The following is a 24,797-nucleotide window of genomic DNA, read 5'->3' on the forward strand; positions in this document are numbered from 1 at the left end:
TATGTATCAATTTTAGACAAAGAAACAATTATTTTTGAAGATTTAATGAAGTGGCTTGTACTTGTAGTAGCAGACTAATGAAGAAGTCACACAGTGTTTTTATACAGCTTTCTTAGCCTTGAATTTCCTAACTCTTGATAAGGATGCTTTCAGTACTTTGGGTTGGGAGGGAGTTGATACTTTCACATTGCAGATTTCTTTCTTGCTTTCAAGGGGAAAGAGAAGGGTCAGAGTGTTGTTTTCTTTTAAGCATCAGATTTTCTCACTGATTGTTTCTCAAGTAATTTTATTTCAAAATAATCTATATGCCATTGTGGCATGTTACATTACATCAACAATGGCCACTTACTTCTTTGTATACACCTCTGAGATGAGAAGAAGTAATCAGTGATCAGAGCACAGGCCTTATATTTGGAGGACAGGATCCTTTTTATCTACCCTGGCTCCTGCAAACTGTGTGCAGGTTGCTCTATGAACACATAAATAGCTACCTTCCATGGAGCAGGGGGTACGGGATGGGTAGCTTCTACTATGCTGAGAGCACAGATTGACTGTCTGTACAGAGCAATGTACAGTCCAGACCTTCTTCTGAAGTTGAAAGCCTTCAGTAAACTCCAGATTTCCAAAATAGTGACATCAGATTGTCTGGGGGAAGTGGGGACATGGACAGATATCTGTTGTTTTCTATTCCATCATCTTCCAAAATCCTCTCTTCTGTTGTCTTTACTTTTGTCTTCTTTCTGTTTTGCATTTCCCTAGAGACTCCTTACAAGATAGTGTCTAAAGCTTGCAGTTCTTATAGTTGTAATCCTGTTATTATTCAAGAATGCTAATGATTTTGTGGTAGGGTGTTGCTACAGGACAGGCATTCAATAGTCTATAATTAGATCTTACTCTTTTAGTGAGCCTGAGTTAGATATTTCCCTTTCCCTTGTTGAAGGCTAGAGGGAGCTGTAGTTTGGTATTTTTCTTCTGCACATCCAGGGGTAGAGGGCGATAAAATAGGTATTTACCTTCCTCAGACTTGTTTGGTTTTGGTAAAACCCCAGTTGACTAAGCTCTGGTAAAATATTTTCCCTTGAGTTTAGAATTGTTAAAGAATGTAGAGAGCTATGGGAGTACTTCAAAATGCTATCTTTTTCCTCCTTCTGCTGAATGCAGGAGGAAATTCTTCTCTGATCTTCACAGTGAGCAACTGTTAGGGCTCTTGAAGGTAAAATTTATGAAAGTGTGGTGGTATGCCTAAGTCTCGGACTCCTTGGAATTTTAAACCCTCAATCTAGTCCACACTGAATCTCTAGCAATTGGTTGATTGGAGTTAGAAGTGTTCCAACAGATACTGGTCCCAGGTGTGGGCTTCTGTTCCTGGACTTGTACTCTTGGTAAACTGTGATAGTCTATATCCGTTTGCCTGTCTCTCTAATTTTCATGGGAGCAGTTTGCCTGCTCTATAACCTAAATTCTTTGATGACTAAGAAGAGTTGTTGATTTTTGGTTTGTTCAGCTTTTTTCTTGTTAAGGATGGGAGTGATTATTTCCAAGCCCTTAATGTGTCACACTGGAAACTGGAAGCCCCTCGTATACTTTCTAGAATGCAGGAATGTTCATTGTCAATAATGTTAATGTATTATCAAAGAAGTATATAATATAATTAATTTTTCATATACCAGTTCTTAAATTTTTATCTCAACATGAATTTTACTTATGGTCAGATACTTTGAGGTTTGATTTCATCTAGTATGTTGGAAAAAAGAAGAATAATTTTATGCTCTTGATTGTAATTAAAGACAAGACAAATATTTATACTGCCATATTTAGGATACATATTTTATGTGGGAAGTTGATGCAAAGCTTGTATATTTCATATACAGATATTTTACAAAGCCCAGGAATAACTCCTGAATTGGTAATTAAAATTTTTATGTCCATTAATTTTTTCAAGCGAAGATTTTGAAATTAGAAAGTGATTTATAAAAATGTGTTTATGATAAATACTTTTGTCACTAATTAAAAGCAAACATGATTCCTTGTAGAGAATCACTCAGGACTTCTTTAACAAATATCCTCTCATTTATATATTTATTTCAATATTTATTGTTTTTAACATATGTATTACTTGATGAAGGAAAATCTTGAAATGTTCTAGAGCTGATATGGTAATGTTTCTTTGTCATTATCCATATGGAACCTGTTTTGTTCTAAAATAAGAGATTTTTATGTTTTACTCTTAAAGAGGTACAATGAGTTTTCTAGGTAGAATCCAGTGTCACTACAGTTAGCTTGTATTTTATTTATATATGTGACGCTAAATATAGTCTTTTATTATTAATCCATTGTATGTCTCAATTTATGTACTAAATGATGTGGCTTTAGCTCTAGGCTAAAACTATTATAATTTTTGAAGTTTATGCAGAGAACACAGGGTATACTTTTTTGGTTAAATAAAGATAAATAATTACCAATTGTATTTATTCATTGGGACACAAAAATGTATACGGGCACACCTTTTTATTTATTGCTTATATCATTTAAAATAAGAACACAATGAAAAAATCAATTTAATCTAAAAAGAATTTAATTTATAGTGTTAATTTAATTCCCTAATGAAAGTTTTAGATTTTGGTGACCCATTTTAGTTACCAGTTCTTAGCCTTTCTTTGGAAAAGTAAAAGCTAATCATATGATCACTGAGTCATAGGTTTATCTTTCAGGACCAGTTCTAGGCAAACTGTGGGAAGCCACATTTCAGAGGCATCATTATCCTTGTGTCTGATCTTTCTCTACCTTTTCAATATCCAGTGCTATTTCAGTGAAGCACTGAGTTGATTATAGTTTAAATGCATTTTTAGTCTGTTATAGTTATATGAATAATTTATTTTAGCGTATGAATATTTAAATTTAATATGCATAATTATTTTAGTGGCTATTTTTAGGTTGTATATATAACCCCTAATTCTTCTATCTATTTCTTTATGAAGTAAATTAATTAATTTGTAACTTTTAAAATACATTTATAAAACCCTACATTTTACTTAAAATATTTATGCCTTTACTTCAATTTATATTTAGGAAGAAATTTTAAAAATAAAGAGGGAATATGTTTATCTTCAGTGGACCAAATGTAACTATGTTTAATGTAATTATTTACTTTAAAATAATTATTTAAAACATTTCAGTATCAGTATCAATAAAAATATGCTTGAGGACCAAATCATGGAATCATTAGAACAGCAGTAGAATTTTAATATCAGCCCTCTATTAAGACCAAATGATTCAACTTTTCCTTTTTGTGTCAGATTAATTCAAATGTATAATTCCAATATATTGCAAAGCACTAAGCTTTTCTATTTAACAAACCTCAGTTTTCATTTTTATGTGAGCACAGATCTGTAGATAGAAATTTCTTCCCAGTACAATGCACTCAGTTGTGCATACTTATTTTTTTAGGGTCAAAGAAGAACACAAACCACAACCGACACAGTAAGTAAATATATTAAGAGTTCGGTAGGCTTGACTTCTGTATCTTTGCCACATTCTGCTTTCTGCACCTTGGATGGTATTAGCTTACACTAATACTGGATAGGCTGCAGCTAGTGTGTCTTCTGCTTTCTGACTCTCTGGCTTGTAAGAGAGCTGCCTGCAGCTTCTTACTTCATCCACATACTGACTGGATGTAGTTTTTTGCTGCCTGCTTGTGAACTGGTTAAGTGTTGAAACTTAATTTCCCTATTTTCTGACTGCCTGGATGATAATTGGAGCTCATATTTCCATTGGCTGTAGCTTTTGTGCCTGTGTATTTTTATTAGTGCGGATAAGAAAAACATTTGACCTTCAATTGTTTTATTCATTTGGTTATTCAGTCACATTATTTGCTTATTTAAACAGGTGGTTTCCCTTTAGTGGGATCACTGAACTGGTAAATAACGTTCTTCAGCCCCAGCAAAAACAACAAAATGAAAAGGAGCCCCAGACGTAAGTAAGCTTATCTGTACAGACTAAATATTATCTCTGGTAGCATAACATACTGAAGAGTATGTGTTAAAATACTGCCCCTGCAATAGTGTTCCTCAGAGAAGAAAACTGTTAGGCTATGAGTTTGATACTTTCGCCTTTGATACTTCACATCCCATGGAAATATTAAACAAGGATAACTTATAGAGTAGTAAGAATGAAGAAGTAATTCTCCACCCAATTTTTGTATAAATACTATAAATGTATTTATCCAATAAAATATCTTTCTCCAATAATGCTATATATTCCAAAGTATGTTTCTTTCAAAAATAATTTCAGGTGACATTAAAAGGTACTTACCCCCTAATTCAGTCTTTGGTCCATTCGTTTTGGAAACGTCCTTTAAAAAGGATTAATCAGGTTTCTTTATTGTAATACTTCTGAGTGTCTAAATGTGCTCCAAAGTTATTAGAATATATAGTGTTTACTAAACTTACTTGACTACTGAATCCTGTTTTCACTGAACATTAGGTGATGAAACATAATTTGGGAAATGCAGCAGTTTATTCTCACATTGGCCTAAAAAATGAAATGAAAATGAAGTGAAAAAAATGTCAATTCCATTCATTTCAGTTGTTAGCAGAATGAAAAAGTCTTTAAAAAGTTGTTCACACTTGTGTCTTTTTAATTTTGTGCAAGAAATATTGTTTATGTTGTGAAGTGGAAGTTGGTCTGAGAATGTGAGAAAGATTGCACACATTTAAATTCCACTCTCCCCGCAATGACTGCCATCTGACTCAGAACTGCTTTTACCACTTAGCCTGTGTGCTTTTTAAAAGTAGGAATTATGTCTGTGGAGAAGATGGTTCAGTTGTAGGAATGGGCAGACTGAAAAGTGACACAAACTCTAGGAGAGTACGGGAATAACTACTAGGAGCCTAAGATGAAATACTCAGAAAACATTCACATTTAGCCTCCAATGCAAACTAGAAGGAAACATCTTTTTTGTTTTATTATTGGTGAGGATAATCTCTCATCCATCTTAGTTACCTTGTATGCATTTCATTCTAAATTTTGTCAGTGTTTCAGTTTTTTTTAAACATTTAGTGTTTCAGTTTTAACTGAAGTAAAGCTGTGTTGTGATATGCTCCTCCTAATAGTTGATAATGTAGTTCTGTGACTGGAACAGTTGCTGTATTTAAGCTAGTTGAAGTCAAGACCTGTGCTTGTCTTCTCTACTTTTTATCCTTGACATCTAACAGAATGCCTAATCTGTAGTAGAAACTCAATAAATATTTCTTTACAACTGATTTTACATGTTTTAGCCTTTTATGATCTAAGAATACTTGTCCCAAGAAATAGAAATAAATGTAGTAATGTCTTTCTCTAATCAGCAAAACTGCATTAAAATTGCATACAATGATATTGTTTTGCTGATTTTTTTCTCTAAGGCACCAAAACATAATAAAATAGTAAAATCAAGAGCAAGAAAAATTAGATACAACTTTGCCTCAATTTTAAAGGATGTCTGTTATGTATCTTGTTTATGTGTTTTAGAAAATAATCAAGATTAAGTTATATTATTTAGTAGATTACAGAGAGCATTAAATAAAATAGATATTTTGTTGGTAACTTTTAAAAAGTGATCTCTAATCATTGAAACAAAATGATATTTGATGGGCATAAACAAAGATCAAGGCAAATTTGAAAGGAAATAGCTTTATTTAAATAATACATAATACAATTTGCTTTGATTTTTGTCTAGGAATATTGTAGGATAAAAGACTAGTACTTTCTGATGTTTTAAAAATTAATTCTTGATTAATAAGTATTATTTCCATTAACGTTTCTTGGACAACTAACTCATTCTTCCTGTTCTGTGATTTATAGTTTTAAAAAATCAGAGCTAATAAGTTGTCTCAATAGTTACTTTCTTCATCTTACATTCTTGTTGTGCTGAAGATTTCTGATACATAATTTTCTAGGAGCTTTTCTTGTATCTTTCTGATCTACAGAACAGGGTTACTTCTGAATCTTCTCTTTAATTCATCTTCTCTTTGATCAGAGTCTAGAACTTCTTACTTCTGACTATCTCATTTGTTTCTCTCTTTTACTACCATTTGAGTGGGACAACTTCTTGTCTGCTTACTTTCTATTCACTCATCTATCAAATTATTTTGGAGAGCTGAATTTGAGGTATTCATTTTAATTTATAAATGTAAAAAATGGGACATGTTTTTCATATTCTGTATAACCATTTTCATAATGGAATAACTGAGTAAATATTCTTTCAGATAATATTTAAAATCTGATATTTCCTGAACACTAATTTTATTTTAATGAATTTCTGTAAATCCTATGTTGTGATTATTCAAAGCTTTCTACATTTAATAATGTAGGTGTTTTTGAGGTCTGTATTTTTGGAGCTTGTTTATCTAATAGTTAAAAAAAAAAAAAGTAACAGGAATGTAATTTTGAATTTTGAATATAATGTAATTTTGATTTGGGTAATTCTTGTGAAAATATAGGTATAAGCAGAACAATGTGTCCAGCCTTGACTTTCTATAAGTATTGAGGCATAGAAAATCAGTTGAGCCTTTTATTTGGCTCAATTCATTCAACCTTTGCAGAAATTGTTCAATATACAGATTAAATAATTTCAGTTTCCTTCCTGTCTTTCACTATTTTTTACATCGATACCAAAATGAGGGAAAATTGTCTATAAAGACAATATAATAAAGGTTTTATGTAGAGTGTAAAACGAGTCTTTGGATAATTTAAAATGGGAATATAGGAAAAAGTGATAAATGTTTTTAAATGCCACTGTTATTTTAATTTGGTGTTCCCAGTAGGTAGCATGATATCAAAGGTAAGTTAAGCTTTTAAATATAAATTAATTAAACTAATCAATTGGATTAGTTTGTTTTGAATTTTCATGCAGTAACATTTTTATTCATGTCGTGACACATTAAATAATAAATATACTTTTGAAATGTTAGGATCATCTACAATTTGAATCATTGGAATCAGAGACCACTTAATATAATAATCCTCTTTGATAATGAGGTATCTTAATAGGAAAAAATGCTGGGGGGAAGGAGTGTTTTAGTCATAGGGAACATTGTATGTGAAAGTCTTTAGGTAGCAAAGGGTTTGAGAGACACAGAAGACTAGTGTGGCTGTAATATAGTGGACAAGAGGGAATGTGGCAGGAGATGAAGTTCTAGAGGTGGGACTTAGGGACTTAGGGCAGTGTTTTTCTACACAGTGATAAGGAATTTGGATCTGAATCTCAGTATAAAGGGAAGATATTGAAAAATTTTAAACATGAGAATGACGTGATTTAATTTATATGTAAAAATCAGTCTGGCTATTCTATGAGCAGAGTGAGTGAAAGTGAAAGTTTTGTGAAGGGTGTGACTAGAGAGCACGATGACTTGGACCAGGTTGATTATACTGAAGATGGAGAGAAGTGGATTGGGGATATATTTGGAGGTTGAAATAACATGATTTGTTAGTGGAGTAGATTTAGAGGAAGTTAGTAAGGAAGATGACGAAACCAAAGAGGACTTCCAGATTTCTGATTGGAAGAATTCATTGGGTGGTGACACCATTAATTATGATCAAGAAGGAGAAAGGATGAACAGATTAGAAGTAGAAACTAAAACTGAAGTTTCAAACTTCTAAAGTTCACAAAGCTTATAAGTTAACCAACTTTGAAGGAGAGCTAAGGATTAGCTGGACATAGAACTTTCCGAGTTGCCATTGTGGCACATAAAGCTGGAAGAGTAGATAAGATCATCTAGAGAGAGAGCGTGTGATGAAGAGCAGATAAGAAGGTCCACGACTGAGCCCTGAAGAATTCTCACACTGTGCAGGGACTTAGGAGTCCAGAGATAAAAGGACTATGGTTCCTGCTCTCAAATATTTCACATTCAAGTGGAAAAAAGACATTCTGATAAGTAATTAAAAACCATATTGTAGAGACTTCTCGTTTTTTCTGTGACATATAAAGAGTTTGGGAGTTGTCAACAATAAGAAAAAAGCTGAACAAATTGAACAAATGGAAATTCAACAACTTTTCTTAGGTCCCTCAGAAAATTGAGGTCACAAGACAAATCAGTGCCCTGACAACTGAAGAGAGAGATGAATAAAGAGAATCACAGCTTACTGGGAGCAGCAGAAACCACTGGAGCTAGAGACTGGTAGGAGATTGATGAACTACTGAAGGCTGAGTGTGGGCTAACTTAAGAGTTCAAAATTCCTGGGAGCCCAATCTTAGGGGACCACCACCCCAGTTTTGTGAGTTTTACCTCCAGGAACTCTACCAAGTTCTGAAGGTAAAGATTAGTGAAAAAATTCCCTCATACTACCAGCAGTGGGGAGGGAAAAATTAACCATTTTGATGTATTCCTAGAGATTGTCATTCTCAAAGGAAGCTACTTTATCAGAGCCTAACCGATGTGAGAGCAGAGAAATATCCAATTACAGTCACCCTAACCTTCCTGTCTCACTGAAAGGGGAAAAGAATCTGAGAAGCACTTGTGACAGTCACAGCCCAGAGGCACAAGCCCGTGAAAAGGCTGACTTAATTATGGGATTATAGAATGCTTCTCTTCCAAGTGGCAATTTAGGAATATGGGCTGCTTCCGTCTGGTTGGTAATTGAATTAGAACACATAGCTAGCAGGGTTGCTGCATCAGAGGAAGAGCGAGAGAGAGCGGAGAACTCACACTTACTAACTATGTAAGGCAGAAAGTGATATAGGTCACTTTACTCACAGCTCATTGCCCAAAACTTGTCACAAGACTCTTAACTAACTATAAGGAAGTCTCGAAAGTCTTTCCATGTCCTCATGAGGAGAGGTGACTCTATATGGTGAGCACTAGTAATGTGTACTGTAGTTAGTTTATGTTTGATTCTCGTTTGTTGCAATGAGATGGAAATTTCAAGATGCCAAAACAAAGACTTGCCAAAAGAATGCTACTATAACAAGGATGACTTCAATGTGAGTCCCCACGCCTGGTACTGTTGGTTTTACTGAAACTGTTGCAATGACTGAAGATCAAGGTCTAATTTTTATACTACTGAAAGTAAAGATTAATAATTTTAAGAAAATTCATATGTAAGTGTATCTTCTCAAAGGAAGGAAATTTGTTGTATATAGTGTTTCAAGGAACACCTATTCAATTTTGTCAGTGGGATTACGGGGAGATTTTTTGCATTCTCTTAGGCGGCAGTTAAAGAAGATTAAAAATAGGTTAATAGTGAAAATATATGAGAGCATACTGAGAAATCTTTAGTTGAACATTAGAGATGCCAAAGTACAATAATAAATAAGATGAAGTATAAACAAAATAATTTTTAAAAGGAAGAGAGAGGTATCAGAAAATCATTCTTCTGTTCTTGATCCAAGACTCATTGGTTAGCTATTTCTCTCCAAAGACCACTTATTTCTTGGGGATTCCTAAGGCTCTATTTTTTTTTTTTTTTAAAGAGTCCTGATAGAGCATATTTCTAACAGTCTGGGCAAAACTGTGTCTTTTTAGTTGTGAAAAGGCTCTATTTTTTTTTTTTTTTAAAGAGTCCTGATAGAGCAGATTTCTAACAGTCTGGGCAAAACTGTGTCTTTTTAGTTGTGAAACATGAACCCAGGGATCAACATTTTGAGGCTTTTGCTGAAGTGCTACATTGACAATCTTCTCCATCACAACTCTGGGGCAGTTTTTCTCTCCTGTCTCTTCCAGAAGACAAAATCTGTAGGCTTTGGAAATCCTGCTTGTACCTGTCGATGATAAGACTGAGTGTTATCACTTGATTCCTTTGCTGTTCTTTTCTTTTTTACTTTTTTTTTTTAAATTGAAGTATAGTCAGTTTACAATGTTGTGTCAATTTCTGGTGTACAGCATAATGCTTTAGTCATCCTTTGCTGTTCTTAAGCATGTTTACTTGTGCTAGAGCTGAGTCTAGGATCAAAGGTAAAATTTCTAAATGCATAGACAGACTGTATTAACTCATAGGAAAAAGCCGATGGATTCCTCTCAGAGTTGATTTTTTTGTTTTGAAGGCTAATGGCAATAGAAATTGAAGGGCCATTAAGAATATTGTTAATTTAATTTTCCTTTAAAAATTCCACTTGTTCTTTCCACTTTTTTTGAAGATTGAGGAGGATATGGACAAAGATGTTTTTCTCGTAAGCTACATTCTTCTTATCGGTGCTTGACTGGTCAAAGCAATTGATACGGAGTTGTGAAATAGTGAAGGCAGTTTCTGCATAAGTATGTTTTCAGGTCCAACATAGATACTCTTTGACCTGAGTGGTCTAAAATTGACTGCATCTGTCATGTACCTTAGAACCACCTGAAATTCCTTTTGGCTCAAGACAGGGATCAATAAATAAAAATTATGATGACAGATTGCTTGTTCAGAAAATGCATTTAGAAAAATTGATAAAAGTGCCAGAATGCTTATTGCCAAGTAAAGTTTTTATTAAAACATATGTAGTGAAAAGTGCACAAATTAAAAATATACAGCTCATTGAGTTGTCAGACAGTGAATGTATCTGGAAACCATCACTGAGAGCAAGGAGCAGAACATACCAGCTCTCCCGAATCTCCTCCTCCTCCTTCCAGGAAGGACTGTCTCCCACCCCAAAGGGTAACTGTTATCTTGACGTTTGTCTAGCACCACAGATTATTTTTGCTTATTTATGTAGACTTTGTACAAATGGAATCATATGGTATATTGGGCCTTTATTATTTTGTTTAATGTGTGTGAGATCTAGCCATGTGCTTGTGTAAAGTTATGTTTCATTCATTTTCATGATTGTGTGGTACTACTATCTGAATACTACAATTTATGTACCTATTTTACTATTTCTATACATTGAGATTGTTTCGAATTTTGGCTATGAATATTGCTGATGCATTCTGATGTCATTTTTTCATATTACTTCGGAGAATTTTGAAGTTATTTGTGGAAGTGAAGTACTTCAGCTACTTAAAAATATTTTTAAGAGATAAAGCTAGTTACTGTGTTGGAGTCTCTAGTTTCCTGTTTGTTACTTGATAATTCTGTGGGTGCTGTTTCTTGAGCATGCCCTACTGTTTGATGTTTTGGTGCCTCTACATCTGGCCAAGAAAAAGAGAAAAGATATTCCAGGCAGAAGAACAGGATGATGTGGTCTAATTTGTATTTCAGAACAAACATGACAGTTGTAATAGTCACTTTGGGAGCTATTTAGAAGTTCAGATGAGAGACCTGCTACATGACTGGGATGGCCATCTATGTGGCATATGTTTATTCTTTTATGATAAAGGCACACTAGTCCTTTCTCTCAGCTGATTAATAAAGCAGTGGCTTTCATACTCTTTCTTTAACTTCCTTCCATAAAAAGAAATATGTTTGACACTATAACCCAGTATACACATGCCTACATACAAATATATATATATATGTAATAGAAAGAATATTTATATGAAATTTTGCTTGCATTCTTTCCAATGTTCTGATCTATTCTGTTTCATTAAAAAAATCACTGAACCCTGGCCAGCTAACTTGATTTGGTGTCCTAGTGTTGGGTTGCACTCTGCAGTTTGAAAAGCACTCCAAAATGTGTGTGACCACATTTAATGATTACATTCTATAACTGCATGCCATGAACTTGTAGAAAGCACAATTTCAAATTCATTATCTGATGAAAATTAGTGTTACAGGAATCATGAATGCACACCTGTAAGATGAATGGAAAAACAATGACAGCAACAAAAACCTGTGTGGCTTAGAGTAAAACTACCAGGAAGAGCAGGGTTACCAGGAACTAACAGATTGAAAAATTTGTTTTCTCAACTCAGAAGTGAAGAAATTTTACTTTGGGAAACACAGAGGTCAATGAGTTGCTTTGGTGAGGATGGAGACATTGATACAGAAAATACATATGAAAAGTTTGGATAAAATGGCTTTTGAAATAAGAAAAAATATCTAAATTTCTAGATATATTATTATATATATCTTTTAAATATTTATTTGTCATAAAATTTTTAAATGTGAATATATCTTTGACTCTCTTATCTATATCAGGGATCTGCAAAATATGGCCTGTGAGTCAAATCCTGCCTGCTGCCTGTTTCTTTAAATTATGTTTTATTGGAACATGGTCAAGCTCATTTGTTTGTGTATCTATGGCTACACTTGCATTCCATTGGCAAAGTTGAGTAGCTGTGGCAGAGACTCTGTGATTCACAGGGCCTAAGATATCTAATATCTGGCTCTTTACAGAAAAAATTTGTTGACTTGTGATTTATATCACTGGAAACATTTACATTTATACTTGTATTTATAAAATGTGAATATATAAGTTTATATATTTGAGATCTTTTAGACCTTTCATTGTATTTAGAATCTGATTCTGACAGTGTTGTTCTAGAGTAGGAACAGACCAAAAACCAATGAAATAGAATACAGAGTCCATAAATAGAGCTTTGCACATGTCGGAACTAAGTATATGATAGATTGCTATCACAAATCAGTGGAAGAAAGGATGGGCTATTTAATGGTGCTGGGAAAATAGAATCTCTGTATGGAAAAGATTGAAATTAAGTTCTTGCACATCACATCACATATAAAAATAAACTTTAGATCGATTAAAAGGCTAAATGTGAGAGGCAAAATTATAAAGCTATTAGGAGAAACTGTAGAATTTTTTTGTGACTAACTTAGAGCTAAGGATTTTTTATAGGCAGCCACCAAAACCACAAACCATAGGGAGAAACTGATATGTTAGACTACATTAACATTAAAGAATTCTACTGTATTAGATTGCATCAAAATTAAAGGATTCTGTTTAACAAAGGACCCAATGAATAGTCATTTGTCAGACTAGCATATTTGCTATGCTTAACTTATAAAGAATTAACATATAGGGTATATAGTGTTCTTCTGCAAATCAGCAAGAAAAATACAGGAAATCCAATAGAGTTTTGGTAAAGGATGGTGTGAACAGGCAGTTCGTAGTGGGGGGCAGTTCAACTGGCTGAACTTCATTAGAAGTCAGAAAAAATGTGAACTTAAAAAAAATAAAATATCATTTCATATCTACCCAAGCTCAAAATTTTAAAAGTTGAATAATAACACATCATGGCAGGGATAAGAGAAAACTGGGATCTTCATACCTTGTGTGCAGGTGTGCTAACTGGGTTAAGCCATTTAGGAGGGAAATTTAGAAATATTTGGTGAACTAGAGTATGTGTGTTATATTCTTGCATACATACCCTGGAGAAAGCCATATGTGTGTTTACAGATATGTCATTACAGAAATATTATAATTATTTGAAAATATTATGTAGTATAAGGGCCAACTTTAAAAAATAAAGGGATGAATAAAATGTAAACAGGAAACATTATACAGCCATTAAAATGTGTGAGCTTCTAGTGGTTAAGAGCATGGAATCTGCAGCAACACTGAATTTGGACCTGGCTTTAAACACTTACCAGCTGTGTGACTATAAGCAAAATAGCTTCTCTGTAAAATAGTAATAGTAATAGAATATTGGTAATAGTCCGTATCTACTTCTTATACAATAAGCACCCTATACATTAGCTATAATTTACCTATTTATATTTTACTATAAAAACATAAAGTTGAGTGATAAATACAAAAAGCAGAAAAAGAGGCACAGTGCCACGTATGTAAATATGGAAGACTGGTTCCTGAGGGAAGGGAAGTCTCACTGAAGAAGGGAGAATAATTAATTAAAATGGGAGCCAAGCATGGATCTGTGCAACCAAGCTTATGATCAGTTCTATTTTGGATACCTAAGGTTTAAAAAAAAGAAGGAAATTAAGAAAAAAAGGTGTGCATTGCAATCCATTCCAGGCTGAGGCAAGAGCATCTATAAATGCAAAGGCCCTGTAATGAGATGCACCATGGTGAGTCTAAAGGGCGAATGGCTTTAGCAGAAAGGGGAAAGTAACAATGCAAAAAATGAAGTTGAAGTGGTGAATGTGCACCAGAACATTCAAGGTTTTTATGTCTTCATAGAATTTTTTTTTCTTGTTCTTTAAAGCAATCAGAAGCCATTAAAGTATTTTAAGCAGCAAGATGACAAAGATAATTTTTCCATAGTGTACACATGGGGGTAAGTGTGGGTATGAGTAGCCTAGCCTGGAGACTAGGTGGGCATTGATGGTAACGAGACCTATGGACCAGTGGATTATGGAGACAAGTGGAAAGATTCAAGACACATGTAGGAAGTAGATTGAAAGGACTTAGTGATAAACTATGCATTTGAAGGAGAGAGATGTTTCCAGAATAATTCTAGATTTCAGGCCTGTATAATTGAATGGTGGTGCAGTTTACCGAAATAGGGAGCACTGGAGGGAATCTGGTTCAATAGGAAAATTAAAGAATTCAATTTTACACATACCGAATTTCATGTGGCGTTGAGACTTCCTAATAGAGATGTCAAGTAGGCAACTGAATACTGAAGCTCAGAGAAGTCTGAGCTGAGGATTTACAAGTAATTCATATATAGGTGGAAATTGCCATCTTAGGTTTGGGTAAGATTGCCTAAGAAGGCATTATAGAATGAAAAGAGAAGAGAAGCCTGAGTCTTGACCTTCAAAGGAAAAAGAAAATGAAAGACTTAAGGTACAGGAAGAAAACCAGGAGAGTGTAATGAAAGCCAAAGGGGCAGTGAACATAACTGATCATAATTTCAAGTGTTGTTGAGAACTCAGTAAGATGGAGACTAAAAAAAAATCATCCATTAATTTTAGGTGCAGGGAAGTCATTGGTAAACTTTGTGAGAATTAAGATGTAGACTGGAAACTAGATTAGATTGGTTGAAGAGTGACTGGGGTGAGGAAACAGAGATAGAATTTGGCTTATTTATAAATGGGAAGGGGAAAGGATGCTCTATGTAGCAAGGACATAATTTAGCTCCTGACTGCCTGTACACCACCACTTCTACATACGGTACTTTCTCATTTTATAGGACTGGAAGGATAAATATACAAAAATCTCTCTAGAAGTCCTCTCTTAACTACCTCAAACTGTTGTATTGCAGCTGCTCTCTCTTCCCCCTACAACTTTGAAGATTTGATCCCATCCTACCACCTTAATAATGCTGTAGTCTCTGGGATTACTACAGTTCTCATGTAGAGGGTTTTAAATAGTTCTAATTTGGCACTGTGGAATACGTAATTACTAACTTTGCTACTAATGTGACCAGCCTTGTCCCTGTGTGTGAAGTGGGGTTTCCACTTCCCTGGAGGCACTGTATTATAGCACAGTTCACTTAACTAGACTAATGCTTTTTGTTTCGGTGTGACTTGGTAATTTGCCTAGTACACCAGTGCCTCTAAAACTGAAACAAGGTATTGCTCTTTCTAATTTTCCTCTTCTTTCTCTTTCTCCCAGTAGGGTTCAGCCATTTACTGAGAGGTATGCCAAAGATCATGAGTGTATAAGCAGGTACACAGTAGAACTGTACAATATATCTCACGCATAGAAAGATAATTCTTCTGAGTGGTGGGAGAAGCTCTGATGCAGAGAGCACATTCAGTGGTCCACTTAAAATCATGCCTGTACAGGTCCATGTTTTATGGGCTTGAATCTCCTATCGTGGTGCTTGTTTGTGTTAGCAGAGTTTCACTTAGAGCTGGTCGGAGATCATCAGGGAAAAACAGCGTATTATCTGAAGTTACAGAAGTTAATAAAACTGGTGCAGCTATTTGAATTTATCGATAGTAGGTGTGAAAAAGGAAGTATGCTTTTGTGATTAAGTAGATAAAAAGGACTCACATAGCTCTATTTTTAATTTACCTACTGACTTTAGGTTAGCACTTTTGAAATTAACTTTTTTAAGAGTTGGGCTTATTTAAGCTGTAGTTCATTTTCAGTACAATTCACCCCTTTGAGACATATCCTTTAAAGAATTCTGGAAAACATACACAGTTAAATATGTACTACCATAATCAAGACATAGATGAATTCTTTCACCCCCAAATGTTCCTGGTGCCCATTTATAGTTAATCCCCTTGTAGTCCAGCCCCTACGAACTACTGATCTGATTTCTGCCCTTATAACTTTGCCTCTTTCAGAATGTTATATGAATGAAATCATGTAATATAAAAGTGGGCAAACTATGGCCCACAGGCCATATTTGGCCCACTGCCTGTTTTTATGAGTTATGAATGATTTTTACATTTTGAAAATGTTGAAAATTGTTTTTTAGTGATAATATTTTGATAGTATAAAAATGACATGAAATTCAAAATTCAGTGTCTATAATAATATTTTATTGCAACAGAGCCATGCTCATTCATTTATATGTTGCCAGTGGCTGCTTTCTGGTTCATGCTTTTTTCGATCCTGTTGAAGAAATGCTTGCCTAACCTATCTAAGAAATCTTTGTTTAACCCAAGGCCACAGTTTTCTTTAGTGTTTTCTTCCTGAAGATTTATAGTTTTAGTAATTTTATTTGGTTCTATAATCTGTTGTTTCCAGTTCTGTAATACATTTAGTTAATTTTTGTATAAGATGTAAAATATGGATTGAGAGTCATTTTTTTACACATGGATTTCTAGTTACTTTTTTACACATGAATTTTCCATTGCTTAAAAGACTATTTTTATCATTGAATTACCTTGGCACCTTAAACAAAATTAATGACCATTTTAGTATTGGACTATTCTGGACTCTATTCTGTTCCATTGTATGTGTGTTGATCCTTTTCCAATACCATATTAATTCATTACTTGATTACTTTCATAGCTTTTATAGTAAGTCTTGAAATCAGGGAATGTGGGTCCTTCAGTCTTCTTTTTCAAAATATTCTGCCTATTACAAGAGTTTTGCCTTTCAGACAAATTTCAGATTTAGCTTGTCAATTTTTAAAAATAGTCTTGCCAAGATTTTAATTGAGATGACATTGAATCAATGGATCAATTTGGAGACAGTTGATACCTGAGTAATATTGAGGCTTTGCACTGATAGATACAGTGTATTTCTCCTGTTATTTAGATCTCCTTTGGGTCTTTGTATTAGTGTTTTATAGTTTTAACCATAGAAAGCTTGTACTTATTTGGTTAGATTTTACCTTAGTCTTTCCCTTGTTTCTTTTTTTGATACCGTTACAGACTACTTTTTAAAATTTTGATTTCCCATTTTCTATTTCTAGTATTTTTCATATTGAGCTTGTATCTTGTGACTTTGCTAAACTCATTTATTTATTATAAATTTTAAATAGTTTCTTTGGGATTTCATACATAGACAATTTTGCCATCTGCACAGTTTTAACATTTTCCTTTCCAATCTCTATGGTTTTATTTTATTATTTTTTTTTTTTGCTTTTTCTTGCTTTAATGCATTAGCTAAAATTTCTAGTCCAGTGTCAATTAGGAATGGTGAAAGAAGACACCTGGCTTTGTTCCTGATTTTAGACAGCAAAGCGCTCGATCTTTCAAATACAGAATGATTTTTGCTGTAGACTTCTTTTGTGGATACCCTTACTACATTAAGGAAGTCTCTGTCTTTTCCTAGTGTACTGATTTAAGTGCTTTCTCAGCATATTTTGACAGAATCATGTTTCTTTCCCCTTAGTCTGTTAATATGGTAAATTATATTGCTTGGCTGTAGAATATGGAACCAACCTTGTGTTCCCTGGATAAACATCACGTATTTGTGATGTATTATTCTTTAACATATTTCTGGATTTTGCTTGCTAATGTTGTGTTGGGGTTTTTGCACTTTCTCGTGAGAAATATTGGTCTATAATTTTCTTGTTATATTTTTGTATGGTTTTGGTATCAGAATAATGCTGGCCTTTGGAAATTAGATAAGAAATGTTACTTTCCCTTATATTTTCTGGAAGAGATTATGTAGAATTGATATTATTTCTTACTTAAATATTTGATGGGATTCATCAATGGAGAACTGAAGTTTTTCTTTTGAAAGATTTTATAACTATAAATTAAATTTCATTAATAGATACAGGACTTGTCAGGCTATCTAGTTCTTCTTGAGTGAGGTATCTAATTTCTATCTTTCAAGGAAATTGTCTATTTTTTAAGTAAATTGTAGAATTTATGAGCATAGAGTTCTTGGTAGTTCTTTGTAGTATTCTTTTGTAATCTTTTATATTTAATTTTGTTTAGCTGTGGAGTCAGTAGTGATGTTGTCTATCATTTTTGTTGTAGGTAAATTTCATATTCTCTCTTTGTTTCTTCCTTGATCATTCTGGCTGGAGGTTTATCAATATAATTTTTTAAAAAAGAATTAGTATTTGGTTTCACTGATTTCTTCTATAATCTTTTAAATTTCCTTCCTTCTACTTTCTTTGGGTTTAACTTTCTCTTCTTTTTCTTTTTTGAAACTGATTTGAGAATTTTTTCTTTTTGATATAAGCATTGATTTCTATGCCTAGGTCCAGGCTTCCATGTGATACTTCCCAGGAGTATCAAGCTCCTTCTGCCTGGAGAAGTTACTTTAGATTCCTTGAAGTTAAGGTCTTTCAGCATTTCTGTGCCTGAAAATTTTTATTTTGTTTTCACTTTTTGAAGCATAATTTCACTGCATGTAGAATCTTGAGTTGACAGGTTTTTTTTCTGTCAGTACTTTACAAAGATGTCATTCCAAAGTTTTCTAGTTTGCATGGTTTTTGAAGAATAATCTTCTGTAACTCTTATCATTGGTTCTGTGTACATAATGTGTCATTTTCTCTGGCTGCTTTTATAGTTTTCTTTTTATCTTTAGTTTTTAGCAGTTTGACTCTGATGTGTGTAGAAGTGTGTGTGTGTGCGCACACGTGTGTGTGTGTTTAGTATTTGTTCTACAAAAGGATTCTCTGAGGTTTCTGTGTCTGTGATTTGGTGCCTTTTATTAGTTTTGGAATATTTAGACCATTATCCCTTCAAATATTTCCCCTGTTCTGTTCTCTCCCTTTTCATCTGCTGGGACTCTAGTTTTACATGTTAGATCAGTTTAGCTCTTGGATGCCCCCTCCCCTTAACTTTTTTTTTTTCTGTTTAGTTTTGATACTTTTCATTGACTTATTTTCAAGTTTACTATTCTTTACCTTCAACCTTTCCCTAGCCGCAGTGGATTTTGCCTTTGCTCTAGGGATGACAGGGTTTATTTACCTCCTTTTCCTGTGGCTTATAGCTTTGGCTTTTTTAGAAGAGATAGTCAGGAACTGTGCCTGTGCCCCAGCAGCCACGAGTCAGTCACCGCCATTATACCTGCACGTGTGCATCCCCAAAGAGTTCTTTTTGTTCTTGTGCTTTGCTCTCAATCTTCCTCATGAGTAACTAGTGGAGGTGTGTCAAAGGGTGCTTGTGAGTAAGTGTAAACTACCCTTGAGTTTGGGCCCCTAGCTATTCCAGACTGTCATGCTAGCCCACACTTGGTCTTTTACAGTTTGTTAAAGTTTTAATGACTTTCCTCTTACCTGACTGTATGGTGGCCACCTCTCTCTCCTGTGCTCTGCCAAAGGTGAAACAGTGTGACCCAGTGCTCTTTAGAGGGGCTCATTGTTCTTTGGAGCTCGGATTGTTTGCCCTATAACCTCAACTGTCTGATGAGCTCAAGAAAAGTAATGATTTTATAGATTATTTAGCCTTTTGTCCTTTTTAGGATGGGAATGACATTATTTACAGCTTTGTAAATCCTACGATTAGCTCTGCTTAGGAACTTTTAGAAATCAAAATTATAGCTTTAAATATTTATAATTCTTTATAAAGTGAATCACTATTTTCAAGTAGAATGAATAATGGTCTTACTTTTACTTGTACCAGCTTATTTGGTAGACTCCTAATAGTTCAGTGTTTTTGCAGCCAACCAATGTTCAGACTGTTGGACAGATTTAAACAGTTAGTGAGAACATTCATCCAATGTTTTCTCCTCTGTTTGGGTTTTTAAGATCACTCCAATAGAGGTTCTGTCTCAATGATTTGAAGTTCATAGGTTTTCATAGGTTTTGGCTTCACTGTGTAAGTCTAATAAGCTCAGTCTATTTCTGAAGCTAAACTTTTGAAAAATAAAATTGTAAATGTTTTATGGAGTATGATTCAAAATATATTGCAAATGGTAGGTAGAAACTTTACAATTACAATTCAAATAAATATCTTAATTGTATTCATTGATTGTTAAATTAGCCTGTAGTTCAGAAGGCAGAACTAGTTGCAACACTTATGATGTGATGTGCCATAAAAGATGTTATTCTATAATCAGAAAATTAAATTTTTATTCTTTATTTTTTGGACATAAAATTGTATCCACATAATAATGTAATCCACATTATTATTTTTCCTTTGAAGCCATCAGGAAACCAAGGTTTTCTTATCTGTGTTCTCTGCAGAAAACTTCATCAGCAGTTTGAAATGTATAAGGAGCAGGTGAAGAAGATGGGAGAAGAATCACAGCAGCAGCAAGAACAGAAGGGTGACGCCCCAACCTGTGGTATCTGCCACAAAACAAAATTTGCTGATGGATGTGGCCATAACTGTTCATATTGCCAAACGAAGTTCTGTGCTCGATGTGGAGGTCGAGTGTCATTACGCTCAAACAAGGTACAGAATGAAAATGACACATTGTGTTTCTCGTACTTAAGGTTCATGTGACTAAAATAGACACCTGAAATGAATACAGAGCTTAATCAATGAACAGAAACCTTCCCTAGTGTCTTCATTTCAGATAAAAGAAATTTAAAAAAATTTTCTCCGAATTAAAAAGATATTTGTCTCATTGTTTATGTTCTTTAGCTTATGATTTTATTTAGAATCGTAGGATTGTAGACTTTCAAAAATGAAGAGAATTTAGAGATTAATCTAACTCCTTATTTTTTAGGTGTAGAAAACTCAGATCCAGAGATGCTAAAGTTCATTCTTAAAGTCACACAACTGATTAATATTCAAGTTGTATCACAGCTTTTTCTATTACTTCACATAATTTTACAAACTTTGTAGATCTGCTCTTCCTTTGGCCCCTGTTTCTTTTTCTTTTTCTTTTTTTGAAAGAGACTCCTTCCAGCTTTGAGTTTCTGTTTCATAATTTCATAGCTTTCTGAAGTTATGTTACTCTTTATTTTTATTTTAACATAAATGAAATAAACATTAGAATATGGAATTTAAAGAAGATATGTTAAGGCGGTTTTTTCAACTATGCTAGATTTTTGTAGTTTATCCATCCCCTTTAGGAATATATTAATATTTCCCAAAGAATGTTGTGAATTAGTAAAAACAGTGTTTTAAATTGTTGTCTCACTAAGTTCTTCATAATTTGCATTTATCTTCTTCCTAATATTTTATCACTCAGTTCTTAGTTTAAAAATATGAAGCTGGTGTCTTTACATACACTACTTAGACATAATTATGGGAATTTGTTCCCCTTCGTGCTTTCATTTCTCCATTTTCCCACTGTTTCCCTTTTCTCATTGTTTTGTTTTGCTTAGAGTGAATAACTTTATTTTTCCTCATCTTTCTTCCAGGTTTATCTCATTATTTTTCTTTTCCTTGAGTAGTTGCATTGGCTAGAAACTGTAGCATAGCTCTGAATGGAAGTGGTGAGAGCAAACATCCCTGTTTTGTTTTTGATCTTGGGGAAAAGGCATTCAGTCTCTCACTATTAAGTATTATGCTAACTCTCAGCTCTTCATAGATGCTGTCTGTTCCTAATTTACTGAGAGTTTTTGTTTGTTTGTTTACCTCCAGAGTAGATACTTTTGCTCCATCTATTGAGACTGATTATATGTTTTTTCTTTCTGTTTGTTAATATGGTTGAACCACATTGATTGATTTTGAAATGTGAAACCAACTTTGTATTCCTGGAATAAAATCCATTTGGTTATGATGGATTATATCTTTTATATATTAATGGGTTTGATTAGATCAAATTTTGTTTCAATTTTTGCTTCTATGTTCATGAGGGTTAATGTTTGTAGCTTTCTTTTCTTGTAATGTCTGTTTTAAATTTTGGTATTAGAGTAATGCTGGCCTGATAGAATGAGTTGGGCAATATTTCCTCCTCACCATTATTTTCGGAGAATTTCTCTAGAATTGGTATAATTTATCCTTTAATATTTTGTAGATTTTACCAGTGAAGCCATCTGGGCATACAGTTTTATTTTGGTGCACATGTTTTTAAGTACAGTTTCAGTTTCTTTAATATAAGGTATTCAGGTTATCTTTTTTTTTTTTTCCTTGAATGAGCTTTGGTAATTTGTATCTTTCAAGGAGTTTGTTCAATTCTCATAAGTTGTTGAGTTTATTGGTATCAGCTGTTCACAGTATTCCATTATCATTCTTCTAATATCTGTAGAATCTGTGCTGATGCCATCTCTTTCATTCTTGATGTTGGTAATTTGCATCTTCTTTTTCCCTGCTCTGCCTAACAAATATTTATCAATTTTATTGGTCTTATCAAAGAACTAGTTTTTTATTCAATTGATTTTTAAAGTTGTTGATTTCATCTGATTTTTTATTATTTCTTTTCTTCTGCTTACTGTGAGCTTAATGTTCTCTTCTTTTGCTGGTTTCTTAAGGTAGAAGCTGAAGTCATTGCTTTGTGATTTCTCTTCTTTTTTAATATAAGGCATCATGTGCTGTCAGTTTCCTCTAAGTAGTGCTTCAGTGACATTCAGTGACACATTTTCATATGTGTCTTTTCATTTTCATTCAGTTAAAATACTTCTAATTTTCCTTTTCTTCTTTGGCTTATGAATACTTTGGAAATATGTTATTTATTTTTTAAGTATTGGGGGGTTTCCAGAGATTTTTCTGTTAATGACTTTCAATTTAATTCTGTTATAGTCCTAGATATATTTTATATGACTTGAGTCCTTTGAAGTGTATTGTTACTTATTTTATGGTCCAGAATATGGTTTATTTTGGCAAATGTTCTGTGTGTTCTTGAAAAGTGTGTATATTCTGCTGTTTTTTGACAGTGTTTATAAATGTCTGATAGGTCAAGTTGTTTAACAGAGTTGTTTAAGTTACTCTATCCTTTTTCATTTTCAGCCTATTTATTTTATCAATTATTAAGCGAGGGTTATTGGAGTATATAACTATACTTGGATTTGTTTGTTTCTTTTTACAGTTTTATCAGTTTTTAACTGTTTTATGTATTTTAAAGTTCTGTTTTTAGGTGCAAAAACATATAGGATTATTATGCCCTATTAAATAATTGAACCCTTTATAATTATTAAATGACTTTCTTTGTTACTGGTAATATTCTTTGCTCTGAAATCTATTTTGTCTATCTTGCTATAACCAATCCAACTTTCTATTGGTTATTATTAACATTGTTTGTGTTTTCTGTTCTACTTTAAACTAATTTTTGTCTTCGTATTTAAAGTACTTTTCTTATAGGCAGCATATAATTGAGTATTGCTTTGTTAGCCAGTCTGACAATCCCTGCCTTTTAACTGGGTGTTTAGACAATTTACATTTAATGTGATTATTGATATGGTTATGTTTGATTATATCATTTTTCTTTTTTTTCTACTTGGATCATGTGATCTTTGTTTCTTTTTTAGTCTCCTTTTGGATTCATTAAGTACATTTTATAATTTAGTTTTATCTCCTTTGTTGATTCACTAGCTTTGCTGACTCTTTGTTTTGTAGCTTTCTTGGCTCTTTGTTTTGTTATTTTATTGATTGCTTCAGAACTTGTAGTATACATCTTTAAGTTATCATAGTCAACCTTAACTTATTCCATTTGGTTTATAGTATAGTATAAAAACTTATAATAGTGTACTTCCATTTCTACCCTTCTGGATGTAAGTTATTAGCGTCATGTATTTTGCTTTTACCTATTTTATAAACCCCACAATACATTATTTTACTTTCTTTTGTTTAAAAGGTTTATCTTTTAAGGAGTTTTAAATAATAAAAGAAATATTATATATTTACTTGTTACTATTTCTAGTACTGTTCATTTCTTTTTGTAGATATATATTTCTCTCTGGTATCATATTGCATCTGCCTGGAAGATTTCCTTCAATATTTGCTGTAGTGTGAGTCTGCTAGTGATGAATGCTTTCAGTTTTTTATAGTGAAAATTTTGCCTGTGGTTCTTTTTTTTTTAATGATATTTTTGCTGGGTATAGAATTCTAGCTTAACAGTTATTTTCTTTCAATATTTTAAAGATTTTGCTTCACTGCCTTCTCCCTTTCACTGCTTCCAATTAGAAATGTCATAGTATTCTCATCTTTATTTCTTTATATAATGTGTCTTTTTCTGTTTGACCACTTTTAAGACATTCTTTTTATCACTGGTTATGTGTAATTTAATTATGATATTTCTTGGTTTATTTTCTTCATGTTTGTTGTGTTTGGAGTCTTTTTGAGCTTTTTGGATCTGTGTGTTTATAGCTTTCATAGGGTTTAGAGAATTTTGCTGATTTTTTCTTCAGATATTTTTACTGACCCCTCCTCTCTCTCTTCTCCTTCAGGAATTCCCATTACCCATACAGTAGGCTGTGAAGGTGTTCTATAGCTGACTCATGTTCTTCTTACTAAACCAAATTTGATTTTCTTCATTTTTCATTTTGTTTATGTTTTATTTCTATGCTTTTAAGTTTACTAATCTTTTCTTCTACAGTGTTAAATCTGCTGTTGATACCACTTCGTATATTTTTTCATTTCAGATATTATAGTTTTCATGTTTAGAATTTCAGTTTTAGATTTACATCCTCCACAATCTAACTTTTTGAACATGTAGAACACATACTCTGTAATAAATGTTTCAATGTTCTATGCTGATTTTAATATCTTTGTCAGGTTTTGGTTGTTTTTGATTGATTGTTGTCATTATGGTATGTGTTTTCCTGACTCTTTACATAGGTAAT

The 24,797-nt window shown here is 33.2% G+C and overlaps 1 protein-coding gene across 5 annotated transcripts in view; it reads left to right on the plus strand.

Annotated features, from left to right (window-relative positions):
* RIMS2 (regulating synaptic membrane exocytosis 2) overlaps positions 1 to 24,797 on the plus strand; it is a 509,607-nt gene that overhangs the window by 72,993 nt on the left and 411,817 nt on the right. For 3 of the 5 annotated variants that reach the window (XM_045517245.2, XM_045517247.2, XM_045517252.2), the window contains exon 2: positions 20,310 to 20,520. In XM_045517245.2, coding sequence (XP_045373201.1) covers positions 20,310 to 20,520 — 211 coding nt within the window. Of the gene's footprint in view, positions 1 to 3,447; positions 3,481 to 3,885; positions 3,973 to 20,309; positions 20,521 to 24,797 lie in introns of all 5 variants that reach the window. The other 2 variants (XM_045517246.2, XM_074352612.1) reach the window with 1 other exon arrangement.

This window comes from Camelus bactrianus, chromosome 25 (genome assembly GCF_048773025.1).
Source record: "Camelus bactrianus isolate YW-2024 breed Bactrian camel chromosome 25, ASM4877302v1, whole genome shotgun sequence".
NCBI lineage: Eukaryota > Metazoa > Chordata > Mammalia > Artiodactyla > Camelidae > Camelus > Camelus bactrianus.